At 41.3% G+C, this 25,570-nt stretch overlaps 1 protein-coding gene across 1 annotated transcript in view; it reads right to left on the bottom strand.

Annotated features, from left to right (window-relative positions):
- Positions 1–25,570, bottom strand: part of EXOC4 (exocyst complex component 4) — a 499,321-nt gene that overhangs the window by 95,445 nt on the left and 378,306 nt on the right. The window contains exon 14 of the mRNA XM_044279994.1: positions 3,270–3,448. Within this exon, the coding sequence (XP_044135929.1) occupies positions 3,270–3,448 (179 nt within the window). The remainder of the gene's footprint in view (positions 1–3,269; positions 3,449–25,570) is intronic.

Raw genomic sequence — 25,570 nt, forward strand, 5'->3', positions numbered from 1 at the left:
AGGCATTATCTTTTGTACTGTGTATGTACCATATCAACTGTACACAGTATCACCCATAGTGTATATACAGTAAAAGATGCATTTTCTATTTTTATGCTTCTAATTGTGGGGGTGTCTTATCGTCTGGTGTGTCCAAAAAACACAGTATACAGTGTGGTGGCAAGGATTAAGATTCCCTGATATTTCATATTTGCAACACTGAATAATACAGTTTTTAGAGCGCCAAAGAAATGCGTCAGTGGCCTTTGTAATAACAATTTGGGGTGGGGGCTTGTACCTGTTTCTATAGTACCTGAAAAAAGTATGTACCAGTAGCTCTTGAGAAAATAATCCTTGCCTGTTATTGGTTCCAAGTATTCTTAAGGCCTTCTGCAGCATCAGTCACAACACACTAATACCCCTTTATTTGGGTGCAGGTTAAACAGAGACTACCAATTGTAGAGGGTCCGTTTGCCACTGTGCAATTTGTACATAAGTTCTGAGTTATTCAACTGGTTTTACCTTTCCTTTGGAGTAAATTGCAACTTTTTGGATGTTTTCATTTTAAGACACATTTATTAATAGTCTGTGACAGGCCAATCTTATTTTTTTTGTGCTACTGCAGAGTCAGTTTCAGAAATCCAGCAGTTTTTTGGGGGTTCCTATGGAGCACAGTGTTTTTGGCCTTATTTATCATAGGGAAAGCCTAGAAAAATTGTCAACTGCACTCCACTTCTGACCTGCTGTAGCCGATGAAAACGTCAGAATGCGATAGTTTGCCTGTGCTAGATTCAACAACTGCTGTGCCGCACTTTCATAAATTTGGTGCATGGACCGTTACCTTTACACAAACAGATAAATGTGAAGACAAACTTCAATGTGTTCCCTGGTGATGAAACAGGGCCCAACACTCCAACCCTTAGGCCTCTTACTTAACATTCCCCATAAGTATACTTTATCTTGGCATCATTTTAGAAATGTCATTTAATTTTTTAGGACATTAGAAGGCTTAGAATTTAGAAGCAATTCTTAAAATTTTTAAGAAAATTTCCAAAACCCACTTTTTAAGTACCAGTTCAGGTCCAAAGTGAATACCCCCATAAATGACCCCATTGTAGAAACTACACCCCTCAAGTTACTCAAAACTGATTTTAAAAACTTTGTTAACCCTTTAGGTGTTCCACAAGAATTAAAGGAAAATGGAGATGAAATTTCAAAAATTTTACTTTTTCGGCAGATTTTCAATTCTATTCAATTTTTTTCTTTAACACATTGAGGGTAAATAGCCAAACAAAACTCAATATTTATTACCCTGATTCTGAGAATTACAGAAACACCCCACATGTGGTCATAAACCAATGTAAGGGCGCACGGCAGGACGCAGAAGAAAAGGAGTGCTGGTTTTTAGATGCCATGTCTCATTTAAAGCCCCCTGATGCACCCTACAGTAGAAACTCCCAAAAAGTGACCCTATTTTGGAAACTAGGGGATAACGTGCCAGATTTATTGGTACTATTTTGGGGTACATATGATTTTTAATTGCTCTATATTAAGTTTTTTGTGAGGCAAGGTAACCAAAAAATGGCTATTTTTGCAACGTTTTGTTATTTTTAATATTTTACAAGATTCATCTGACAGGGTAGATCATGTGCTATTTTTATAGAGCAGGTTGTTACGGACGGAATGATTTTAAATATGTCTACTTTCTTTGTTTGTTTCCGTTTTACATAATAAAGCATTTTTGAAAAAGAAATTATGTTTTTGTGTGTCCATTTTCTGAACGCCATATTTTATTTTATGCCGATCGTCTTGTGCAGGGGCACGTTTTTTGCAGAAAGAGTTGAGGTTTTTATTGGTACCATTTTTGGGTATATAGGATTTTTTGATCATTAATTTTTACACTTTATGACCCAAAAAATTGGCTGTTTTGGAAAAAAATAATTATTTATTTATTTTTACAGCGTTCATCTGAGGAGCAGATCCTTACGGACGTGGTGATACCTAATATGTCTACTTTTTCTTATTTATTTAAGTTTTACACAATAATAAAAATTTTTAAACCAAAAAAATGATGTTTTAGTGTCTCCACAGCGCGGCAGCCCTGATGGTTGAGAGAGGGAGCCCCTTCCCTCTATTAACCCCATGGATGCCGCTGCCGCGGCATCTATTGGGTTACAGCAGAGTGTCAGCATACAGCTGACACTCGCTGCTGATGTTGGCGGCTCAGGAATGGAGCCGCCGACATCAAATAAAGCAGCGGAACTGCATCGCGGGCAGGGGGCACAGATGGGGGCAGTGCTGTAAAGGGGGGGGGGCACGGCCAGCATGGAGGGGGCAGGATGCATGTATGGGGGTGAGGGGGGGGACCGCATCAGGGGTATGATACATGGATGGGGGGGCGTGGACGGCATCAGGGGAAGGCGGATGCAGGGCTCACAGGAGGGGTTGGAGGCGCACAGGAAGGGGGTACAGATCGGGGGGCTTCAGGACACATTACCTGATTTCAGGCTCTGATCTGCAGAGCGCAGATCAGAGCCTGGAACAGGCACTTTTTCACTGCCGCGATCCGATTGGTTAGTCTGCACAGACTAACCAATCGGATCGAATGCCGGCAAGGGACCACTCCGATTGGTCCCTTGTCGGCATTGCTGGACTGTATGCTGTCCGTGACAGCAGCAGTGCAGGGGCAGAAGCTTTAATCCAAGCGCTTTGCAGCGCTTGGATTAAGGAGCTGCCTGACGTCTATACACGTGTTGTCGGCACAGGGCATATGTAATTAGCACGTATATAGGCGCATGGCAGTCAGGAAGAGGTTAAGTACCAGGACATCATGACGTACCGGTACGTCATATGTCTCAAAGAGGTTAAAGATGAGGGAACATATAACAAATTGTTATAGTGGTCATCATCAATGTTTGCTTTTAAGAGGACCTGTCACCACTTTTCCATGAAAAAATAATTCTGCAGTGTCAGTGCAGTTCCTCTATTATTATTTCTCATAGAAACGTTTTAATAATTTGACGACTGGGTGATACAATTACTTGGAGTGTGTCCCTACACAATCTGACACTGGCATTCTGACTGGCTACCATGAGACTGTGTAGAGATATACCACCAATTTATTCATACATTTATGGGAGTGAAGGCACAATGTGGAGTTCTGATGTTCCAGAATTGTTTTTATAAAGAAATGGAAGGATTTGCCAACATAGACATATCAGCTATAATAGCTATATTAAGATGTGATAAAATAATACCATATAAAGGGGCTTTGAATTACTAATACTTACTCTGAGCACTCGGTAGATTTGAAATGGCAAATTTCAGTCTTCCTGCAAGCCACTCCAGACTCTCATGCAGATTGGCAAGGGCTTTCAAGTCACTGACATCAGTCATGATCTCATTCTGTGGAATTAGTTTATCTCCAAGGTTTCCAATAAGAACTTCCGACTCTTTAGCAAATGCAGCCCTAAAATTCAGAAAGAACGACAGCAGAGAGGTCAGCAGAATTGTTGCAGGTATCTGTGCAAAACATTTAGGCAGGTGTGGAAGAAATGTATTAATTAACAAAATGCAAAGGGAATGAACACGAGAAATCTAAATCAATTCGATATTTGATCATGTGACCACCCTTTTTTTTCACACTAACTACATATTTTCTGTGGTGTAGGCTTGCTCCAACCCTCCTGTCTCTTCATGTAGTCCCAGACAGACTCAAATCCTTGAGATTAGGACTCTGGGATGGCCATATCATCATTTCCTGGACTTCTTGTTATTCTTTACCCAGAAGATAGTTCTTAATAACATTTGCTGCATGTTTGGGGTCATTGGCCTGCTGCAGAATAAATTTGGTGCCACTCAGACCCCTCCCTGATCATATAGCACGATGGAAAGAATCTGCCTGTATTTCTCAGCATTGAGGACACCATTGATTCTGAACAAATCCCCAATTCCATTTGCTGAAAACTCTGCAACAGGTGAAAGAGACATCATTCTTACTTCCCTTTGAAAACAGATATCCAGCAGTGCCAAGAGCTCAGAATATACTGTTTGTAATAGTCTGGCCAGAAGTTATCTTCATGGAAGAATTGCAGCCATAAAGCCATACATTCAATGTGGAAACAAGGCCAGGCAACTCAACTATGCATAAAAAAAATATAGGAAATGGGGTGCAGAAAAAAGGCAGCAGGTGCTTCGGTCAGCGTTTGAAAGGCTCAGCCCCAGCTTTCTTGCTCGTGAACATACCTTTAGTAAACCTAAAGTTGTGTCAAACTTATCACAGTGACTGATGCTGCGTGATAAATTTGGTGTATCTTTAGATACCTCTAAATTTAAATCCCTTATTGGTTGGCTTACTTTGAGCCAAAATTTTGGTAAACAATGGCGCATCTTAAGCCTTGCCCCCTTGCAGAGAGAGGCGTAAAAAGCAAAGCATGTATGTCTCTTTAGTTCCGCAAATAAAACTCCAATTCTGGAGCATTTAGTTGCCAAATCCTCCCCCAGAGTATCCGTTTTGCACAGTGTTTCTTTAAGAAGTCTCTCCTGGTCTTCATGTCCCATCCTCCTCCAGCACTTTTAATCAGGGTCACTCTATTGGACAATGTACAATTCTGAGGGAAGAACACTGGTACATGGGGCAGATTTTCTGTAGTAGAAACGCCACTGACTATTTTGCCATATTTCCACTGGGGATTTCTTGTGGATTTTACCCTATGCGTTGCAAAGGGTCAAATCCACAGTATCCATATCACAGGTCAATTTTTTGCTGCAACTTTTTTTTTTTGCAGTATGTGAATGAGATTTATACATTTTTATCTACATTGCTGGTACTGTAAAATGCTGTGGATTTGCTGCACACAAATCTGCAGGTACCCTAGGAGGGTATAAAACTTCATTCTAAGCAGGATCTCCGTACAGTATTAGAATGTATTGGCTCCGATAAGCCAAAGTTATTGCTTGGAACCGAACCAGAGTTCGGGAAATGGCTTTTTACAGTACAAATTAATTTATGAAGTTATTGCGCGAAGTCTCGCGAGACTTCGCGAAGCAATAACTTCGGCTGATCTGAGCCAATACATTCTAATACTGTACAGAGCTCCAGCTCCATACAGCATTAGAAATAAGTTTTATGCAAATCAACTTTCATCCCTAGTGGCCACCTATATTGCTATTTTGGTATCTTGAAGTTTTATATCACTATTGGCATTGAAGGCATATCACCTGGATGTGTCCAGCTGGTTACACCCTGTATTTTAACCTATCTTTGGACGGGTTCACATTGCGTATTTAATTTACATTTAGCATGTACATCAGGGAATCTCCAGACATACACGCTAACGTGTCCATAGGGTTTCATTAGTCAGACGGAGGACAAAAGAGTATGCTTTTGCCCTCCATCTGGCTGGTATACGTCAGAACTGCAAACAAAACTGCATGGAATAGCGTAGTAGACTGCTCTATTGCATCCTGCAGTATCCTGTAAAAAAAAAAGGATCCATTTAATGAGGTCATAATAGCCTATGGGTGACGGATGCCTCTGTATACGGCATCTGTCACTGGCCTCCATTAAACTGATGCCACAGTGAGATCCTATGACATCACTGCCCATACATGGAGAGTTGTCAGAGAGCAAAATGAGCGCTGTACAGCACTGCCAGCAAGGAGAGGAGCCTACTGCTATTACCTGGTGGCAGGGCTATGCAGGAGGCTGATCTGTCCTACTGCTGCGACAGAGGAGGACAGAGGAGATATAAATCCTCATGTTCCACTGGGTTTGCAGGACTGGGTGGGGACTTGTGAGCTGTATAACTGCCTGGGGAAAGGGTTAACTGACAAAGCAGGGAGAGTGACATAGTGACGTAGGGACATATCAGCAACAAATCCCACTTTATGCTTATACTGTGCGATATGATGCAGCCTTCAGTCATAGGTATACGTGGGGAATCCTCGTGGCGTATACCTCTGATGGAAGGATCATAACGTGGTGTGAATGCAGCCTTTATGTTAGTATGGTATTTTTCAGTATTATGTTGCAGTTTTAATCCCATTTCATTCTTTCACCCTATGTAACACAATAAGAATAATTCAGACACTTTCGATAAAAAAATACTCCTCCTGCTCATAGCAGAGCTTAACCAATGGACTACATGATGGTGAGAATGACAAACAATAGCAGAGATAGATTTAGGTTACCTTGACTCTATTAAACTATATATTAGACCAGTATGAGCCAGGTAAATAGCTAAAAAGGAAATGACAGGAGAAATAAATGGGCTTTATCGCACTCAGTCAACATCCATCATCAGGCTGCTGAAGATCACTAAATTGGCAATGAGCAGGGTGGTAATCCTAGGGAAAATATGAAAATGTCCGCATTTAAACTTTACCTCCTCAAATCCATTATAGTGGTTGACAAGCAGGATAATAGGACTGTCTGTTAACTCACAGTAGGATGCTTATGACACCAGAAAACAAGACACTAAAAGAAGGTACGCAAATACGCCTAGATCACCTGAAATGCGCAGAAAACGCTTGCATTTAATGACCCAACTAGATGCACTGAAAACTATGGACGGATCTGTGTCTTGCTATCAATAGTAAAGTCTCTTGTCATTTCAAAACCAAATACTGCATAAAAAGAGGCTTTAAAACGTTCCTAAACAAGGAGACGAGCCTGAAAGCAAACCATGGCATCACACTAAAAGTCCTTCACACACATCAGTTTTACATGCGCTGTTCTTATTGATTTCTATAATTGGGAAGTTTTTACAGCAACATCATACACTTTAAGGGCTAAGTCCAACCTTTACACCCAATTTATTTTATTGCTCCAATAAACTGAAAATGTAAATTGAAGCAACTTCCAATAGATAGATTAATTTTGAAAAAATGCCCTATCATACTGTTTATTACAGCTTCTAGTGCCTCTATGGCAAACACATTCTGTGTAGTCTGAAAGTTTCATACTTTTCTCAAACTGTCCCTACTTTGTGCTAACATATATTTGGTGGGTTAGGGTACTTTCACACTAGCGTTAGAAGAATCCGGCAGGCAGTTCCGTTGCCGGGACTGCCTACGGATCCGGAAATCCGTATGCAAACGGATATCATTTGTTTCCGAATCCGGATCCGTCTCTTGCATTGAAATACCGGATCCGTCTCTCTGGTGTCATCCGGAAGAACGGATCCGGTATTTATTTTTTTCACATTTTTAAAAGGTCTGTGCATGCGCAGACCGTAAAACCGGATCCGTTGATGCAACAATTTCATGAACACTTGGTACCGGATCCGGCATTAATACATTTCAATGGAAATTAATGCCGGATCCGGCAATCCGTCAAGTGTTCCGGAACTTTGGCCAGAGAAAATACAGCAACATGCTGCAGTATTTTTTCAGGCCAAATACCGTAATAGGGACGGAACGGAAGACATCCTGATGCACACTGAACAGAATGCTTTCCATTCAGAATGCATTAGGACAAAACTGATGCTTTTTTTTCCGGTATTGAGCCCCTAGGACGGAAACCTTTAACGCTAGTGTGAAAGTAGCCTTAGCCAGAAGTAGAGGACAGAGAGAAGGGAATATTACTGTAGGGTCAGACATGTGTTTGCTGTCTGTTACCATGGAAACAAAACAGTAGGAAATGGTATATTAACACATTGCAAAGATGTTTCATTTTATATATTATATGCATTGAGAGATTAAACAAATAATTGTTTGCAAAGTTGCATATAGCTTTTTTTTTAAATCTTTTTTACTGCGAGTCTGGACATTAAAGGACATCTGTCAGCAGATTTGTACCTATGAAACTGTCTGACCTGTTACATGTGCGCTTGGCAGCTGAAGACATCTGTGTTGGTCCCATGTTCATATGTACTGGCGATGCTGAGAAAAATGAAGTTTTACTATATGCAAATGAGCCTCTAGGAGCAATGGGGGCGTTACCATTACACCTAGAGGCTCAGCTCTCCCTGCAACTGGCGTGTCCTCTCCACATTGACTGAAAGGGCCAAGCAATGTGTAAAGGTCATCACGTCTGGCCCTGTCAATCAAAGTCGAGAGGTCACGGCAGCTGTAAAAGCAATGGAACCACAGCCGATCAACTGTACGAAGTGGCCGCGGCAATCCGTGAATGCTCAGGCCTCTTACAAGACCATATACAAAATCTGTAACATGATCCCCCAAATTGCCACGTATAAGGCTGGTATATTCTAGAGAGCCACGTAAAGCTTTGAAGCAACTGCAGCCTCTGCATCCCTATTTTTAAGTACCTGTTGGTAGATCTCAGTATGAATCCAAGAACTGGCATCAGGATCAGTAACTAGTGATATGACCCTGGCCCCACGTTCTTTAAAACGCACCAAACTTTGCTAATAAAATCATTTTTAAAGCAGTTCAGCCGCCATTCCTGACATGTCTGTTTTAGCTAAAACTGGGGCATTGTTTCTTAGAATGGTGCTGTTACTAAGTAATTCCTAATAGAATTCTACAAAAGTAAATTACCAACTGGGTGCTACTGGCTGGGGAGGTGCATCTAGACAGTTTGACATGCCCAATCAGCGCAGCTAGTAAAAGACTGTGTAAGAAATATGTACATATTACAAGAGGAATGGTTACACCCACTTGTCATCTGGTTTATACATTTCTAGGGAGCATAGGAGAGGAACAGCACAATGTAGAGGTCCAAGGCTAGCTTCACAGTAGTGCTCAAGCAATCTGGATTCAGTACAGCCGGATAGTGTTGTGTGCCTACTGTACCCCATAAATCAGTGACGGTGAACCTTTTAGAGGCCGAGTGCCCAAATTGCATCCCAAAACCCACTTATTTATTGCAAAGTGCCAACACGGCAATTTACCCTGAACACTACAGTCTAATATAGTATATCTTCCATGTACTTTATCATTTAGCTATAATAGCCTGCCGACATTCAGTGCGCTGCCTGTGCCGTTCACAGTGCGCCCTGCGCTGATTAATGGCAGGAAAAGTCTAAGGCATATTGGTACACTGTAGACTTTTCCCAGGGTGCAGGTGCCCACAGAGAGGGCTCTGGGTGCCGCCTCTGGCACCCGTGCCATAGGTACACTATCACTGCCATAGACTATAATGGGATCTGGTGGGAATCAGTCTGTTCGCAGGCACAAATGTCAGGATTTGTCCTGATCCCCGTTGTTTCCTATTATAGTCAATGGGCTCCGGAGGTGAATGGCTGTGCCAGATCCGGAGAACTCCGACAGGCTGTTCTTCTGTTGGATTACTTACTGTAAGTGCAAAAGTAACCTAAGAATAGAGAGTTACTAAAACAGAGAAGTCAGGATAGCTGAGAGGTCCTCTTCAAAGATGAAGTTCACTAGCACTGTATTAAACATGCAGAGTAATGTGCTGTCCTATACGAAGTAGCCTCAGTTCACCGAATTTACCAGTGCGGTTGAAGACTGCCTACAACCACATCTTTATTAAAAGTATTAAATCTAAAAATGTGATTCTCTGGAAGCAATTGCATCAATATTTCTGAATTTCAAGACATACCGGTACTCTCTCATACTGGCAATTCATTTAAAAGACAGGTTTTTATTTTATTTATTTTAGCTACTGATTCCCTGCAAAAATAAAATTAAAAAAATAAAATAAAAGCATGAGCCATGTTTTAAATAAAAAAGAAGGGGGAAAAGGCCTGGGGTGTAAAAGCAGGAGAACTGTTCATAGTGTCCTTGTAGGAGCAGTTCATTTCTCTGGCTGTTTGGATTGTACTGATGAAGCACCTATAGTATGGGCACATCTCCCTCCGCTAATATTTGCTCCTACATTCCAGGCAATATTTAAATGTAGCTGTGTTTAATCTGCATAACATACATTAACAGAGATAACAGCGAGTCAGCCGTCATTTACCGATAGCACGGTGGCGGCCTGAATATGCCTTTTGACTATGGCTGTGCAGGGGACAGCTATAATGATTTGTTATGCCTCCTACGTCTCCTCGTCTTCTGTTCTCTCACATCAAAGTCAAGCCTGCTAATAATAAATGTACTTCTAGGGCTGAAATTTCTGTTCTGTTAATGAAATGAGAGGTAACCTTTATATGACTTGAAGGACACCAAGTGCCAAACAATCCTAAGGGCTTAGGAAACTAATTATACAAGGAGAATCCGTCCATTATTTCTTCCTTTGCCCTGGTGAGCAGAATGCGCTTAATATGCCGAAACCGTGACTGCTTACCTCGCCTGGATGAAGGCTGTTGACTCATGCACTGCACAGCCTGAAACTCCAAGCAGTGAATGCTGGAGCGATCAGCTATATGCGGACTACTGCGGAGAATGCCTATGCCACCAAGGTGTAGCTGGGGGGGGAAGGGGGTGCAGAAACTGCAGTCACACCAGGTGCTCATTCCTGAGACGGGGGACCAAAAGAGGACATCACTATTATAAATGGCACACGGTAGGTGGAGCCTCTGTTAGGCTTGGTGCAAATATAGTATATCAGCCGAACACAATTATATATGTGTATGTGGACTTAATGCACTGGGTCTGTGTCTATAGCACCAAACAGAAAAACTAAGCATGCAGGTTTTTTCCGCATCACAACTGAAGCACCAGATGAATAAGAACAATCCTACAGAAAACTATTGGATCAGTTCTAGCTTCAGTTTTCCTCCGGCGTCTTCTGCACCACAAGGGTTGCTGATCCAGATATAGGTGAAGGGGGCTTTATAGATTATTATAGCATGTGCGTAATAAAATAATGATACAGGAAAGAAGGCATGCTACTGTGTACCAACAGTATATTAGATGAGTCTAAAATAGTAAGCATATCATGGATGCGTTTTTAAAGACGTGAAGTACCTCTCAAAAAGGAATACAAAAATCTGAATCCCGAGAAACAATCATGCATATATACACATATACAACAGGTAAATCACCAAAATACAACTGGCTGGTTTATGTCGATCATACTGCTATTGCTTGCACCTGAGGGGTTAAATGTCATCTGTCAGCAGATTTGTACCTGCGAAAGTCCCTGGCCTGTTTGATCGACAGGGCCAGGCAGTGTAAACATCTCAACGCCTGTCCCCGCCAGTGAAAATGCAGAGGTTGTGGCAGTTGCAGAGAGAGCAGAGCCTCTAGGTGTAATGACAACGCCCCCGTTGCTCCTAAGGGATCATTTACATATATCAAAACATCATTTTTCTTAGCAATGCGGGCACATGTTCATGATCATGGGACCAACACAAATGTCTTCAGCTGTCAAGGGCACATGTAACAGGTCAGCCAGTTTCATAGGTACAAGTCTGCTGACAGATGCCCTTTAAAGAAAATGTGAAGCAAATGTAGGCTTTCCAGGCATTAACCACACCGGATATGATGAGACAGGAATTTATTATACACTGACGAGCAAAAGGGTAACAATGTTTTGAACTTTTGACTTTCAGGCTTCATATCTCACCATCCACTGCAGCTTCGAACGTGAGACTACCATCATTTTATACACAATCATCTTGGCTATCTCATACATACATTGGACTTGCAGTTATTTAGCATATGATTAGTTATGCAGATTTTTGTCATGTAACTGCATTGTTACTGTTTTGGTCCTGGTGGTGGAAACATATTTATCTTCTTGTATACTACAAATTACAACCTGTTCCCACATTCCCTAATAGCTCAGTGTGTTATTAGGTTGATTCCCACTGGTTAGAATCCAGGAGCACCCATGAAGATGATTTCCCAAGAAAAAAGAAACAGTATCATCCAGCTCATCCATAGCGGCATCTCGGCCAAGAAAATTGCCAAACTCCATCATGTGGGTGCCATGACAGGTGGAAGAATATGAAATGAAGTCCGTACATCCATTTCAAAGCCAAGAGATGGACGTCCAGGCAAAATATCGGAACGAACAAGTCAGCTCATCACAAGGTCTATCAGTTCTGGCACGACAAATAGAGCAGCGTAGGCGGTTTGTATGCTTCAGAATAGTGAGATCACAGATGTCCATACAAGCACTGTACGACACGCATTACATTAGTCTGAAATGGTGGCCTGAAAAAAGGTGAAGAGGACCTTGATTTCAATATTGTCATAAGAAGCGTAAGCTTGAGTTTACAAAAAAGTACGAACAATGGACAGTAGAAGATTGGAAATGGGTGATATGGAGTGATGAGATGAAAGTCAATAGACTGGGCACTGATGGGTGCAAATGGGTGGGGAAGAAACAATGGATAAGAGGGCTAAAGGATCGAGAAATTGAAGGAACTGTCAAGTTCGGTGGAGGAAGCCTGATGATTTGGGGTTGTTTCATAGCCAAAGGCGTTGGATACTTGTCCAGGATCGATGGTAGTCTCAATGCTGAGCTATATGTGAGTATCCTACAAGACAAGTTATTCGTACACTCGAGTACTATGGGTATGAAAAGGACAACATAGTGTTCCAGCCTGACAATGACCCAAAGCATACGTTGAAATTGGCGAATACATTTTTCAATGACAATGAAGTAGAGGTGCTGGATTGGTCCCCCACAGTCTCCAGACCTCAACCTGATCGAACACTTGTGGGTAGAAGTTGAAGAAAATGCTGTATTCGTACCCAAGTGAGTCGACCAGTATGCACCAACATTGGGAACATGTAAAACATACCTAGGAACAGATTTTGGTTGAGACATGCTTGAATCTGATTGACAGCATGTCCAGAAGGATTCAGGCAGTGTTGAAAGACAAAGGTGAATTTACTAAATACTTACAAAATAATAAAAATTACAATTTAGAATTTTAGGAGCAAAATAGTAACAATGCAGTAACATGACAAAAATCTGCATAACTAATCATATGCTAAATAGTTGCCAAGTCCAATTTATGTATGAGATAGCCAAGATGATTATCTAGAAAATGATGGTAGTTTCACGTTCGAAGCTGCAGTGGATGGTGAGATATGGAGTCTAAAAGTCGAAAGTTAAAAACCCTGTTACCCTTTTGCTTGTCGGTGTATCTTCTAATCTAGACCAGGCATCAGCAACCTTCGGCACTCCAGCTGTTGTGAAACAAACTCCCAGCATGCTCCTTTCACTTCTGTGGAAGTACGGAGAACAGCTAAACAAGTGTGCATGATGGGAGATGTAGTTTCACAACACCTGGAGTGCCAGAGGTTGCCGTTCCCTGTTCTAAACAATGGCAACACTTCATAAAACCAATAAAATATCAAACAAATTTCAAATAAAAATAAGACATTAAAATCCAAGTGGCAGTATTTTCAGTATAAATAAATTAAACCCACCAGCACTGCTATATATATATATATATATATATATATATATATATATATATATAAATGTTCCTCTGCTTTAAGTGACCAAATGGTGAATCCAACTCCCTTTGACAGTTCCATAAACAAACAATATTAATATCAGCAGGCGTATTAAACATGGAGTAATCAGAGGTTCACACCAGTCTGCTTCACATATATACACATACAGTATACATATAAACAATTATTTTGAATACGTGAAAGTATGTAGACCAGCCAATAATGAAGTACAATAAGGACCCAGCTGAATTTTTCCAACCACACTGTCAGACATCACCGCCAGACATCTGAGAAGCTCTGACAGACATTCTTCAGAACCTCCTGCTTGAGGTTCTTTTGTTTTGTCATCTCGTTTCCCTCTCTCAGCTGTCATCTAGTTGCACTGATTGCATCCCTTTAAATCCGCTCCCATACTGCATCACTTTGCGGTTTATACAACTTCCTGGAGTGTGTACATGCTGGATGCTACAAATAATGCTTCTACAGATAAGTCTGTTCATTGATTTGTGTTCTCCTGTTTGCTTGATCCTAGGTGACCCTGACTCCCTCCGTATTAAGTGTAGGGAGCCGGTGGTCGTGTCCCCTCACTATTATAGGGTGTTCAGGTGTCATACAGTCGAGGTACGAGGGCATGCAATTTTCTATCATAGAGATCTTTGCATGGGCTGAGAAGACAGGGAGAGTTTCAGGGCTTAAATAGGGGTCACCCTTTTGTTCCTTAGTTTCGGATCAAGCCAGTCTGATCCTTTTTTGTAACTTCTTGTTTTCTGCTACACCATCCGTGACATTATTCTAGAGCAAATGCTACGCTAATAAATGTTAAATGCTTGGCAAATCATTTTGTACAAAATTATTTGGGCCCGTCTGCCAAACGTCAAGGTGATCTCAGTAATACGGGAACCCAACACTAAATACCACATTAGCTGGTGGCATACTGGTATCCGTTACTTTCAAGGAATGCAGGTTCCACCTGCATGCAGAGCCCACATTATATAATACCTCTTTGGTGCTGGCCTCCATTTTGTTCAAGGAATGCAGGTTCCACTAGCATGCTGAGCCCACTCTGTATTCCACCATACCTGGTGCCAAATGGCCTACAATACATACAGGAAGAGTAGGCTACAGCTTTATAGCTATACTAATTAAAATCAGCCTATAGGGCAGACAGGTTGGCACCAGTTAATGTGGTATTTAGTGTTATGTTCCCGTATTACTGAGATCGCCTTGACGTTTGGCAGACGGGCCCAAATAATTTTGTACAAAATGATTTGCCAAGCATTTAAAATTTATTAGCGTAGCATTTGCACCAGAATACTTTCTATTATTTTGGCATTATTGTACTTTATTTGGTTTGCAGAGTGCTGTTGCATTGTATATTTTTTTGCCTTTGTGCTTTCAGCCATGGCAACATGCACCTGTGCACTGGATGTGCTGACTGAACCCCAATTTTTCTTTGCAGCCCCTAATAGAACAGTCCTATCCTTGTCCGTAATGTGGACAATAATAGGACATGTTCTATTTTTTTGCGTAACGGAAATACAGACATGTGGAAATGGCATGCACACGGAGTACCTTCCGTTTTTTTTGCGGAGCCATTTAAATGAATGGTTGCATATATGGTCTGAAAAAAAAAAAGGGGAATGTACACGGAATGAAAATATGTTTGTGTGTATGAGGCCTGTACTTGACATTCTCCTGTATCTGAATTTGGCTGTGAACTGAGGTCTGATTAACATTGGGGGTCTGTTGTGGCCGTGAACACCGATATCATCTTTGTACCTTGTAGGAGACTGATGAGTGTAAAGTTCTGTAAGCGAATACATAAATTTCAGGACCTTACATCAGCTTTGAATAATGTATTACTTGTCAGTGGGAATTGAGGACAGGCTAGGTTTATTCAATTCTGCATTATCTCTTGCCTTAGGTAGCAATGCCGTTATTTTACATACTGACCATGAAGCAGAAAAAGTTGCCTGTTAACTAAGTTCTGGAATTCTAATCCCAAGGCTGACGCTTTTTTTAAAATCTGAAAAGGTTGTTTCTGCCATCAAGCTCTGACATCTGCAGCTGCACACAGGCTTATCTGAAAACACATGTGCTTATCGTGGAGCCAAACTCGAGAGGGGAAAAAAATAAAATAAAAGTGTTACCAATTCCACCTATGAACAAGACATTCATTAAAGTCTGTGCCATGTCTGATCCAAATCACATGAAGATTCCTGCCAACTTTCAAGTACATGTTCTTCAATTAATTATAAACTATTTTGCTAGGTTTCAGGCAGTTACTGGAATACCTGAGAGGTGTCAATTTTAAAGGGGTCAGAACAGTAAATATATAAAACAAAATGCTTTAAAGCAATATAAAAAAGACAATACCTCACTGATTCTCCGCTGTTCCCACCAGTCTCTGTATATCCTGGTATCCCTCAACACAGAAATGTGATCACTCAGCCAATCACCGGTTGCAGAGGTGATCCACTATAAGCCAGTGTTTAGCTGGGCAGTCACCTTTCTATGCCGAGAGGGACCACTCGGTAAAGATCGAAACAGGAGCCACTGGAAAACATCTCATTAACTGGATGCCAACATAATGTATAATGTCTTTTGATAGCTTCTTTTATTTAGATTTTTTTCATCTTACCTACTGATTAATTTTTGCCATAGCAAAATTTCTCTTTTTTGAATGCTGTATTTTATAAGTGATTTTTTTTTTTTTTAAACCATTTCTTAGGCTACTTTCACACTCGTGTTTTGTGCGGATCTGTCTTGTATCTGCACAGACGGATCCGTCTTGACTTACATTGAAAGCCAATGGGGGACGGATCAGTTTTCAATTGCACTATATTGTGTCAGTGATCCGTTAGGCTCCGCATAGTCAGACGGTCACCAAAACGCTGCAAGCTGCGTTTTAGTGACCGTCTAAAAAACATAACGGAGCCCAAACTCAGCCAAAGATCCTTATCCATTCAGAATGCATTGGGGCTGAACTGATCCGTTTTGGGCTGCTTGTGAGAGCCCTGAAACGGATCTCACAAGCGGACCCAGAAACGCCAGTGTGAAAGTAGCCTTAGTTAAAGCCCAATGTTTCAGATTTTTTTTTAGGCTAAAGGCTTTCTTATTATTTACCATTGTTGCTGAGAGAATCATTTAGTAAGTCTTATTTAAAATGGTAATAATGTATGGTCAGAAAAATTCTGTTTTAACCCATTCAAGCAACAGCCAATTTGGACCAAATGCCGGAGCCCCATTTTTCAAATCGGACATATGTCCGTTTATCTGCTAATAACTTTGGAACACTTTTTCCAAGCCATTCTGAGATTGTTTTCTTGTGACACATCATACTTTATGATCAGCCTTAGGTACATGGCAGCCCGGATGGCTTTGTAAGGCGCCTGGTTGTTATGGTAACCATCTTGTTGCTGTCATTGCAGCAGCAGTGGCCCGATGGAAGAGAGACGGTGGCATCTATGGGGGTTAAACAGCCGAGATCTGTGCCAGCACCAATTTCGGCCGTAGCAGCAGAGTGTCAAATGTAAGTTAGAGTGTCATAGCCAGCAAAGAACGGAAGAAGCTGCAGGGGGCATCAGGATGTACCAATCAAAGGGAACAATGGCGGCATATGGGGGGCTAATAATTATCATGGGCAAGAGCAGAGTAACAGTTATGCCTGATTTCAGTCCGTGATCTCCAGCATTTCTCAATGAAGCGTTCTGATTGGTTAGGCTGCAGAGACTAGCCAATCAGAAAGCTTGCCGGAAAGGGACCACTCGGATTGGTCCCTTGCCGGCTTCCACTGTGTCTCTACTCTAGGGGAGAGCAGAGACTCGGGGGCTAACACTTTATAGTGTCACAGCCCCGGTAAGCACATGACTAAGTCCAAATGCAGTTATGTCCAAATACGTGAAGGCGTTGTCCACCTGATGGTTTTTTTTTTTTTCTTTTACCGGTCCAACAGCATTGCCAGACCCATGGTGGTGATCATACTTACCCGATCTTCGCCACTGGGTTCACATTTTGCAGATGTCAGGTCTCCCCATATTAACATCCAATTTGACACTAGGTGTGTGACTGCTGCAGCCAATCACTGACCGCATGCAGCACGTCACTGGGTCATGTGCCCCAATTCACGGAAAGACCTAGGACCTGCACAGAGGGCAGGGCAGTGATGGAGCTGGAAACCAGCAGCAGGGATCAGGTTAGTCTGGCCACGCTGTGCCATCTGTAAAAAACATCACAAAGGTTAAAAACCCCTTTAAGGTGGTTTGTTCAATCAATAATTCTTACCACCAAAATGAATCCTCTAATTCTTCCAAACATAACTTTGTCAAATACATGCACATTGTGTAACGTACAATGTCACTATAATGTCAAAAACAAAGACTGAATTTTAGTTTTATGTGCGTCTCCTCCCTTAGCTTTAGGCTTAGCCTCTGACCAGGCAACTGCCAGGCAAAGACAAACTGTACAAATATATTGAAGCTCAGCAGACTGGCTCAGTGTCATTTGCACAAACATTCCCCCATTCTGCTGATAAATGAGCAAATATCGTATTTTTCGCCATATAAGGTGCACCTGCCAATAAGACGCCCCTAAGTTTTAGAGTAGGACAATAAGAAACAAATATTTTTCATTAGACCAGAAACAGACCCTCAATGTTAATCAGACCTCATCTCACAGCCCCAATCACAACCCCAATGTTAATAAGACCCTCAATCAGACCTCAGCTCAGACCCCAATGTGAATGACCCCCAATCAGACAGACCTCAGATAAGAGCCCGAATATACAGTCGTGGACAAAAGTTTTGAGAATTACATAAATATTGGAAATTGGAAAAGTTGCTGCTTAAGTTTTTAGAATAGCAATTTGCATATACTCCAGAATGGTATGAAGAGTTATCAGATGAATTGCATAGTCCTTCTTTGCCATGAAAATTAACTTAATCCCCAAAAAACCTTTCCACTGAATTTCATTGCTGTCATTAAAGGACCTGCTGAGATCATTTCAGTAATCGTCTTGTTAACTCAGGTGAGAATGTTGACGAGCACAAGGCTGGAGATCATTATGTCAGGCTGATTGGGTTAAAATGGCAGACTTGACCTGTTAAAAGGAGGGTGGTGCTTGAAATCATTGTTCTTCCATTGCTAACCATGGTGACCTGCAAAGAAACACCTGGAGCCATCATTGCGTTGCATAAAAATGGCTTCACAGGCAAGAATATTGTGGCTACTAAGATTGCACCTCAATCAACAATTTATAGGATCATCAAGAACTTCAAGGAAAGAGGTTCAATTCTTGTTAAGAAGGCTTCAGGGCGTCCAAGAAAGTCCAGCAAGCGCCAGGATCGTCTCCTAAAGAGGATTCAGCTGCGGGATCGGAGTACCACCAGTGCAGAGCTTGCTCAGGAATGGCAGCAGGCAGGTGTGAGCGCATCTGCACGCACAGTGAGACAAAGACTTTTGGAAGATGGCCTGGTGTCAAGAAGGGCAGCAAAGAAGCCACTTCTCTGCAAAAAAAACCATCAGGGACAGATTGATCTTCTGCAGAAAATATGGTGAATGGACTGCTGAGGACTGGGGCAAAGTCATATTCTCCGATGAAGCCTCTTTCCAATTGTTTGGGGCATCAGGAAAAAGGCTTGTCCAGAGAAGAAAAGGTGAGCGCTACCATCAGTCCTGTGTCATGCCAACAGTAAAGCATCCTGAGACCATTCATGTGTGGGGTTGCTTCTCATCCAAGGGAGTGGGCTCACTCACAATTTTGCCCCAAAACACAGCCATGAATAAAGAATGGTACCAAAACACCCTCCAACAGCAACTTCTTCCAACAATCCAACAACAGTTTGGTGAAGAACAATGCATTTTCCAGCACGATGGAGAATCGTGCCATAAGGCAAAAGTGATAACTAAGTGGCTTGGGACCAAAACGTTGACATTTTGGGTCCATGGCCTGGAAACTCCCCAGATCTTAATCCCATTGAGAACTTGTGGTCAATCCTCAAGAGGCGGGTGGACAAACAAAAACCCACTAATTCTGACAAACTCCAAGAAGTGATTATGAAAGAATGGGTTGCTATCAGTCAGGAATTGGCCCAGAAGTTGATTGAGAGCATGCCCAGTCGAATTGCAGAGGTCCTGAAAAAGAAGGGCCAACACTGCAAATGCTGACTCTTTGCATAAATGTCATGTAATTGTCGATAAAAGCCTTTGAAACGTATGAAGTGCGTGTAATTATATTTCACTACATCACAGAAACAACTGAAACAAAGATCTAAAAGCAGTTTAGCAGCAGACTTTGTGAAAACTAATATTTGTGTCATTCTCAAAACTTTTGGCCACGACTGTACATTCAGATCTCAGATGAGACACCCATGACTTAGATCAGACCCCCATGCCTCAGATCACATAAAATAAAAAAATCAACTTACCTCTCTCCTGTTCTGGACGCCGCAGGATCCAGCTCTCCTCTTCTTCCTGCCGCGGCTGCACTGTGACCCGACGCAAGATCACAGAGCACCCTGACTCTGTGCACAGCCACAGCACAACTGAAGGCAGAGGACCAGGAAGAGGCGGGTACAGAGCCCGGGGAGTGCTGCATTCACCGCTTCCTGGTCCTCCAGTACTAATGAGCACTTCCATAATGGAAGCTCATTGGTATTCACCTCATAAGACACAGTGATATTCCCTTTGGGGGAAAGAAAATGGTGTCTTATGGGGCTAAAAATCCGGTATTTTTTATTTCACTGATTAGATTTATCATGCGGGCATAGACATGCTTGTTTGTCAGCAGCACTTTTGTTAACTGGAAATGTGCTGCCGGCAATAACGTAAAGAAATGGCCACATTCAAGCAGTTATCCAACATAAGATTATTGCCACACGGCTATGTGTTGTCCTGGAACAACGGTCCATATGTTGGCTGCATTTCTCGGAACAATCATGGGTCATCTGATCCGAACTCACAGCATCATAGTGAATTACGATACTGACAGTTCCTGCCTGACTCTGGGTTTGCTGTACTGTACTTACATTATCATTAGTGTTGATCGCGAATATTCTAACCGCAAATTTTTATTGTGAATATTCGCACTTCGAGAATTCGCAAATATCTAGAATATAGTGCTAGATCTTTGTAATCGCGAATATTCAAGATTTTTTTTCATCATCAGTACCCATGATCTCTCACTGCTTCTTGCTTGTGGGCCAATGAGAAGGCAGTAATAGCTTTGACTTTAGGAGTAGTGTTGATCGCAAATTTTCTGATTGCCGATTTCCGCAATCAAGAAAATAATGACTGGAGATCACGAATTCTCGAATATATGCCGAATATTTGTCTAAAAAAAAATATTGCAAATTCGAATATTGCCCCTGTCACTCATCACTGATTATCATGTGTGTACAATACAGCACATCCGTGGTCAGACAGACTGACAGCACCACAGACTACAATCATGTGAGGTCAGGTCAGATGAGCCAGCTGTTGGTTCAGAAGATGCGGCTACCACACAGGCTTTATTACCTGAAAACCATTTAAAGGCCTTTAAGTACCAATATACTTGCTGATTGGCACTCATTATTAATAAGTTTGGTGACTTTATTTTTAGATTTCCACATGCAGTGCCAATGGTATTTTTAGGTTTAACTTTATAATCCAAATAATAAGGAAGTTATTCCTCAATTCAGGTCAACAGAGCAATGCAAATCAGAGCAATGTTTCCATATCTTGCATGAAACAACCACATTCTAGAATTTTACATGGCATCTGAGCTAAGCAAAGGTGGTTCTGTGTACAAAAATGAATGACCAGTATGTTTTCCCAGCTATTTTACATCGATAAGCTAAAAAGAATCTCCATGACTTTGCCCACTCTCAGAAAATTATAGGAGCTGTTTGCTCACAATTCATATTAATGCATATCGACACCGGGGTAGGGGTCCCTATACACCCCTATAAACAGTCAGGAAGGGCTACTCTATAAAGGTGGATCCCATTATGGTACACAGGGAATATTCTATTCATAATATGGTCAGCCAAGCATCTGAATGGTGTTCAAGTAATGCTTTGGAAATGTGTAGTCAGACATGCAGTAGCATAACGTCCATTTTACAAAACTGATTCCCTGCAGCTACCACCATTAGCAGGAAATCAGAGCTTATTACAGCTTCCATTGCAGACAACTGTATAAATTCCTATGCATGGAGCTCCCTCTAGTGGCGGCTACAGGCAGTTAGTTCTGTAATATATTATGTAAAGTGAAGCAGTGATTTTGAATTGTATGGGGGAGATTTATCAATGTATTTCTGACAGTTGTCTGGTGTAAATACATTGAGAATACGGTGTTGAGACTGAGAGCAATATTTGCACCAGCTCCACTTTTTTGTTTTCATAACAAATTCTTCCACATAAAAATTGTAAATCTAAAATTGTGCTTTGTATTACATGTCTGGGAGTTTTTGACGGGTGTACTGGGAAGCTAGGTGGGGCAGTGGAGGTTTTGCTATGGGGCCATATGAAATCTGTGTACTCCCCTACAGACGCACCTTCCCTAATAATACCAGTTTTCCGAACCTATGCCAATCAGCTGTTTTCTGCTGAATGAAGGAGAACACACTCTGTTATCAAGTGGTTGCTACATTACATACCGTATGTAGAAAACTGGAAAATTGGTTTTACATATAGGAGGTCGACATTAATATTTGGAAGACTTTGTACTAAGTCAAAAACAATGATTCAACATCTGAATCAAAATACAATTAGATTTAGTGAATGGTTTCTCTGGTTGCCATGTTGCTTGATTGCGACTTTTCCAGACGCTTGATTGTGAAGTGTTGTAATCCAGGGTGATTATCACAAGAGATTAAAGCAGAGAACTATTCTCTGTTTACTACAATTTACAACAACCTACAGGTCCGCAATCAGACAAAAATTGCTTCAGTAAATTTGGCTTTGATCTGGATCTGAGAAAAAAATAAAAGCTAGGACGATAATTTCTACATACGTATGTGGCCATCATCAATCAGAAACACTAAAATAAGCAATCAGTATGTGATTATGCAACAACATGCAAGCAATATTAATCACAAAAGATTAATAGTCTTATTTAAAATGACTGGTACATCAAATATGCTATGTACAGCAGCGAGAGGGAGAAAGTCAGTATTCAATGCTAGAGCAGGAACGTGCTGTGAAAGTTCAGAATACAATGTATGAGGCTTATACAGCTTTGTAATCAGCCCTGCACATTAAGAAAAATAAATACAAGCAGAAGAACAATTTACTCAGAATAAGGTATAAAACATATCAGACCAACAACCTATATAGTGCTATAGACAGGCAAGGACCTACATATGAATTGCTGATTTACAAGATAAAAGTATCACTGTCCATTTAATCACACGCCTCAATAGCTAAGCAAGGAGACGATGTGTCGCCAAAACACTGGGTGAAGTATTTAGTTCACTGGCACAACTCCACTATCACACATCTTCCTTTGGGACAGAGGGATAGCAATTGTGACATTTCCTCTCATCGTCACTGAACCATACTACAAGAAGAGAAGTGAAGTCTAATCTGTTCACACTGAGCATCCATCAAATTCAGGGGGTGCAAAAGCAGATTAGACGACACGCAACACTGTAGAAATATAAGCATTAGGCTACATGCACACGAACGTTGTTTGTTTTCGTGTCCGTTACGTTGTTTTGCGGATAGGATGCGGACCCATTCATTTCAATGAGTCCGCATCAGTATGTTCATCCTATATGTCCTATTCTTGTCCATTTTAGGCATTGTTACAATGGTTCATAAAAAAAAAAAAAGGATTGCATACGGACCGCAAAACACATACTGTCGTGTGCATGTAGCCTTAAAGAGATTGTCCAGCAGGATTAACTTTTTATATATGGCTCACAGGAGTAAAAAGAAAAAAAAAAAAAAAAAGCCACTCTCTTTTTCACCACCTCGCCCAGTGCTGTTCCAATGCTGCTCTGGTTCTTGCTTCTTTCCACTTCCTGGTCCAGGGATGACACACTGGAAATGCCAGGAAAGACTCACTTATCCAATCACTGGCTGGGGCAGACTACCAGCTCTAGTTTTTGTTTTTTAACCCTCTATAAGCCATATATATATATATATAAACAAATGAACACCCCTAAACAATCAATCCCTTTAAAGAAGCACTCCTACAAAAATCTTTATTCTCTGGCTCATTAGAAAGGTACATGATAGTGATAGTGAAGGTAATCTTCTTACTGGTGACTATATTTGTGAGATATACTCTCCCTTCTGTTCCTTAGCTGTGTCATGTGACCAAGAGTCTGATCTCCAACTGCCTCATGACAGGAACTCAGTTTCTCTATCATTCTAGAAGACTGACATTGAGGACCAGAAGGGAGGTTATAACTCACAAATATAGTTACTACTACAAAAATGACCTTCACTACAGTTTACATCATGTATCTTTCTAACAGGTCAGAAAAAGAAAAAAAAAAAAACGTGGGAGTGTTTCTTTAAGCAAATATGAAACTTTTGCCCAAAAGGCCTAGTTTACACAATGTATGAATCCGAAAACTGTTTATGGATATGCACACAAACTGTCAGTATGTGCCATAGGTCTATCAAGATTAAAAACCCCATCCACAATGACAGCAGCAAGCAGCAGAATAGAAAAGACCATTGAATGAAGAGTAACAGAACACCAGTCTCCATTAAAGTGGAGTTTCATTGAAAATATATGTAGATGAGAATGATTCATAAAGCATAAATGATACAATGCACATTCACAGACAGAATCACACTGCAGGAAAACCATCTATCAAACAGAACAAAAATGCCTGTGGTGTGATGGCAAATACCAAGACTCAGTACTCTTATAAACCCAATAAGTCTTGTATGAAATGGCTTGTTAAGAATTTTTAGCTCAACGTACAGTGGGGAAAATAAGTATTTAATACACTGGAGATTTTGCAAGTTTTGCCACCTACAAAGAATGGAGAGGTGTATAATTTTTATAATATATACACTGTGAGAGACAGGAAAAAAAACATCCAGACAATCACTTTGTATGATTTTTAAATGATTAATTTGCATTTTATTGCATGAAATAAGTATTTGATACAGTAGAAAAACAGAACTTAATATTTTGTAAAGAAACCTTTGTTTGCAATTACAGAGTTCAGACGTTTCCTGTAGTTCTTGAGTTTCAGTTACCTCCAAAGATTTTCGATTGGGTTCAGGTCTGGAGACTGGCTTCTAATGGAGCCACTCCTTAGTTGCCCTGGCTGTGTTTTTCGGGTCCTTGTCATGCTGTAAGAGCCAGCCACGACCCATCTTCAATGCTCTTGCGATACATGGCCCCATCCATCCTTCCTTCAATACGGTGCAGTTGTCTTGTCCCCTTTGCAGAAAACCACCCCCAAAGTATGTTTCCACCCCCATGCTTCTCGGTTGGGACAGTGTTCTTGGGGTTGTACTCATCCTCCTTCTTCCTCCAAACATGGCGAGTGGAGTTGATACCAAAAAGTTCTATTTTGGTGTCATCTGACCACATGAGCTTGTCCCATGCTTCCTCTGGATCATCCAGATGGTCATTGGCGAACTTCAAACGGGCCTGGACATGTGGAGGCGTGAGCAGGGGGATATTGCGTGCCCTGCAGGATTTTAATTAATGATGACATAGTGTGTTACTAATAGTAATCTTTGAGACTGTGGTCCTAGCTCTCTTCAGGTCATTGACTAGGTTCTCCCGTGTAGTTCGGGACTGATTCCTGACCTTTCTAAGAATCATCCTTACCCCACGAGGCAAGATCTTGCATGGAGCCCCAGACCAAGGAAGACTTACAGTCATCTTGTGTTTCTTCCTTTTTCTAATAATGGTGCTAACAGTTGTTGCCTTCTCACTAAGCTGCTTGCCTATTGTCCTGTAGCCCCTCCTAGCTTTGTGCAGGTCTACAGTTTTGTCCCAGGTGTCCTTAGAAAGCTCTTTGGTCTTGGCCACAGTGGAGAGGTTGGATTGTGATTGACAGGTGTCTTTTATACAGGTAACGAGTTCAAACAGATGCAATTAATACAGGCAATGAGTGCAGAGTAGGAGGGCTTCTTAAAGAAAAACTTACAGGTCTGTGAGAGCCAGAATTCTGGCCGGTTGGTAGGTGATCAAATACTTATTTCATGCAATAAAATGCAAATTAATTATTAAAAAATTATACAATATGATTTTGTGGAATTACAGACCTCTGCATTCTTTGTAGGTGGGAAAACTTGCAAAATCGCCAGTGTATCAAATGCTTATTTTTCCCACTGTATATTTA

The sequence above is a fragment of the Bufo gargarizans genome, chromosome 2 (assembly GCF_014858855.1).
Source record: "Bufo gargarizans isolate SCDJY-AF-19 chromosome 2, ASM1485885v1, whole genome shotgun sequence".
NCBI lineage: Eukaryota > Metazoa > Chordata > Amphibia > Anura > Bufonidae > Bufo > Bufo gargarizans.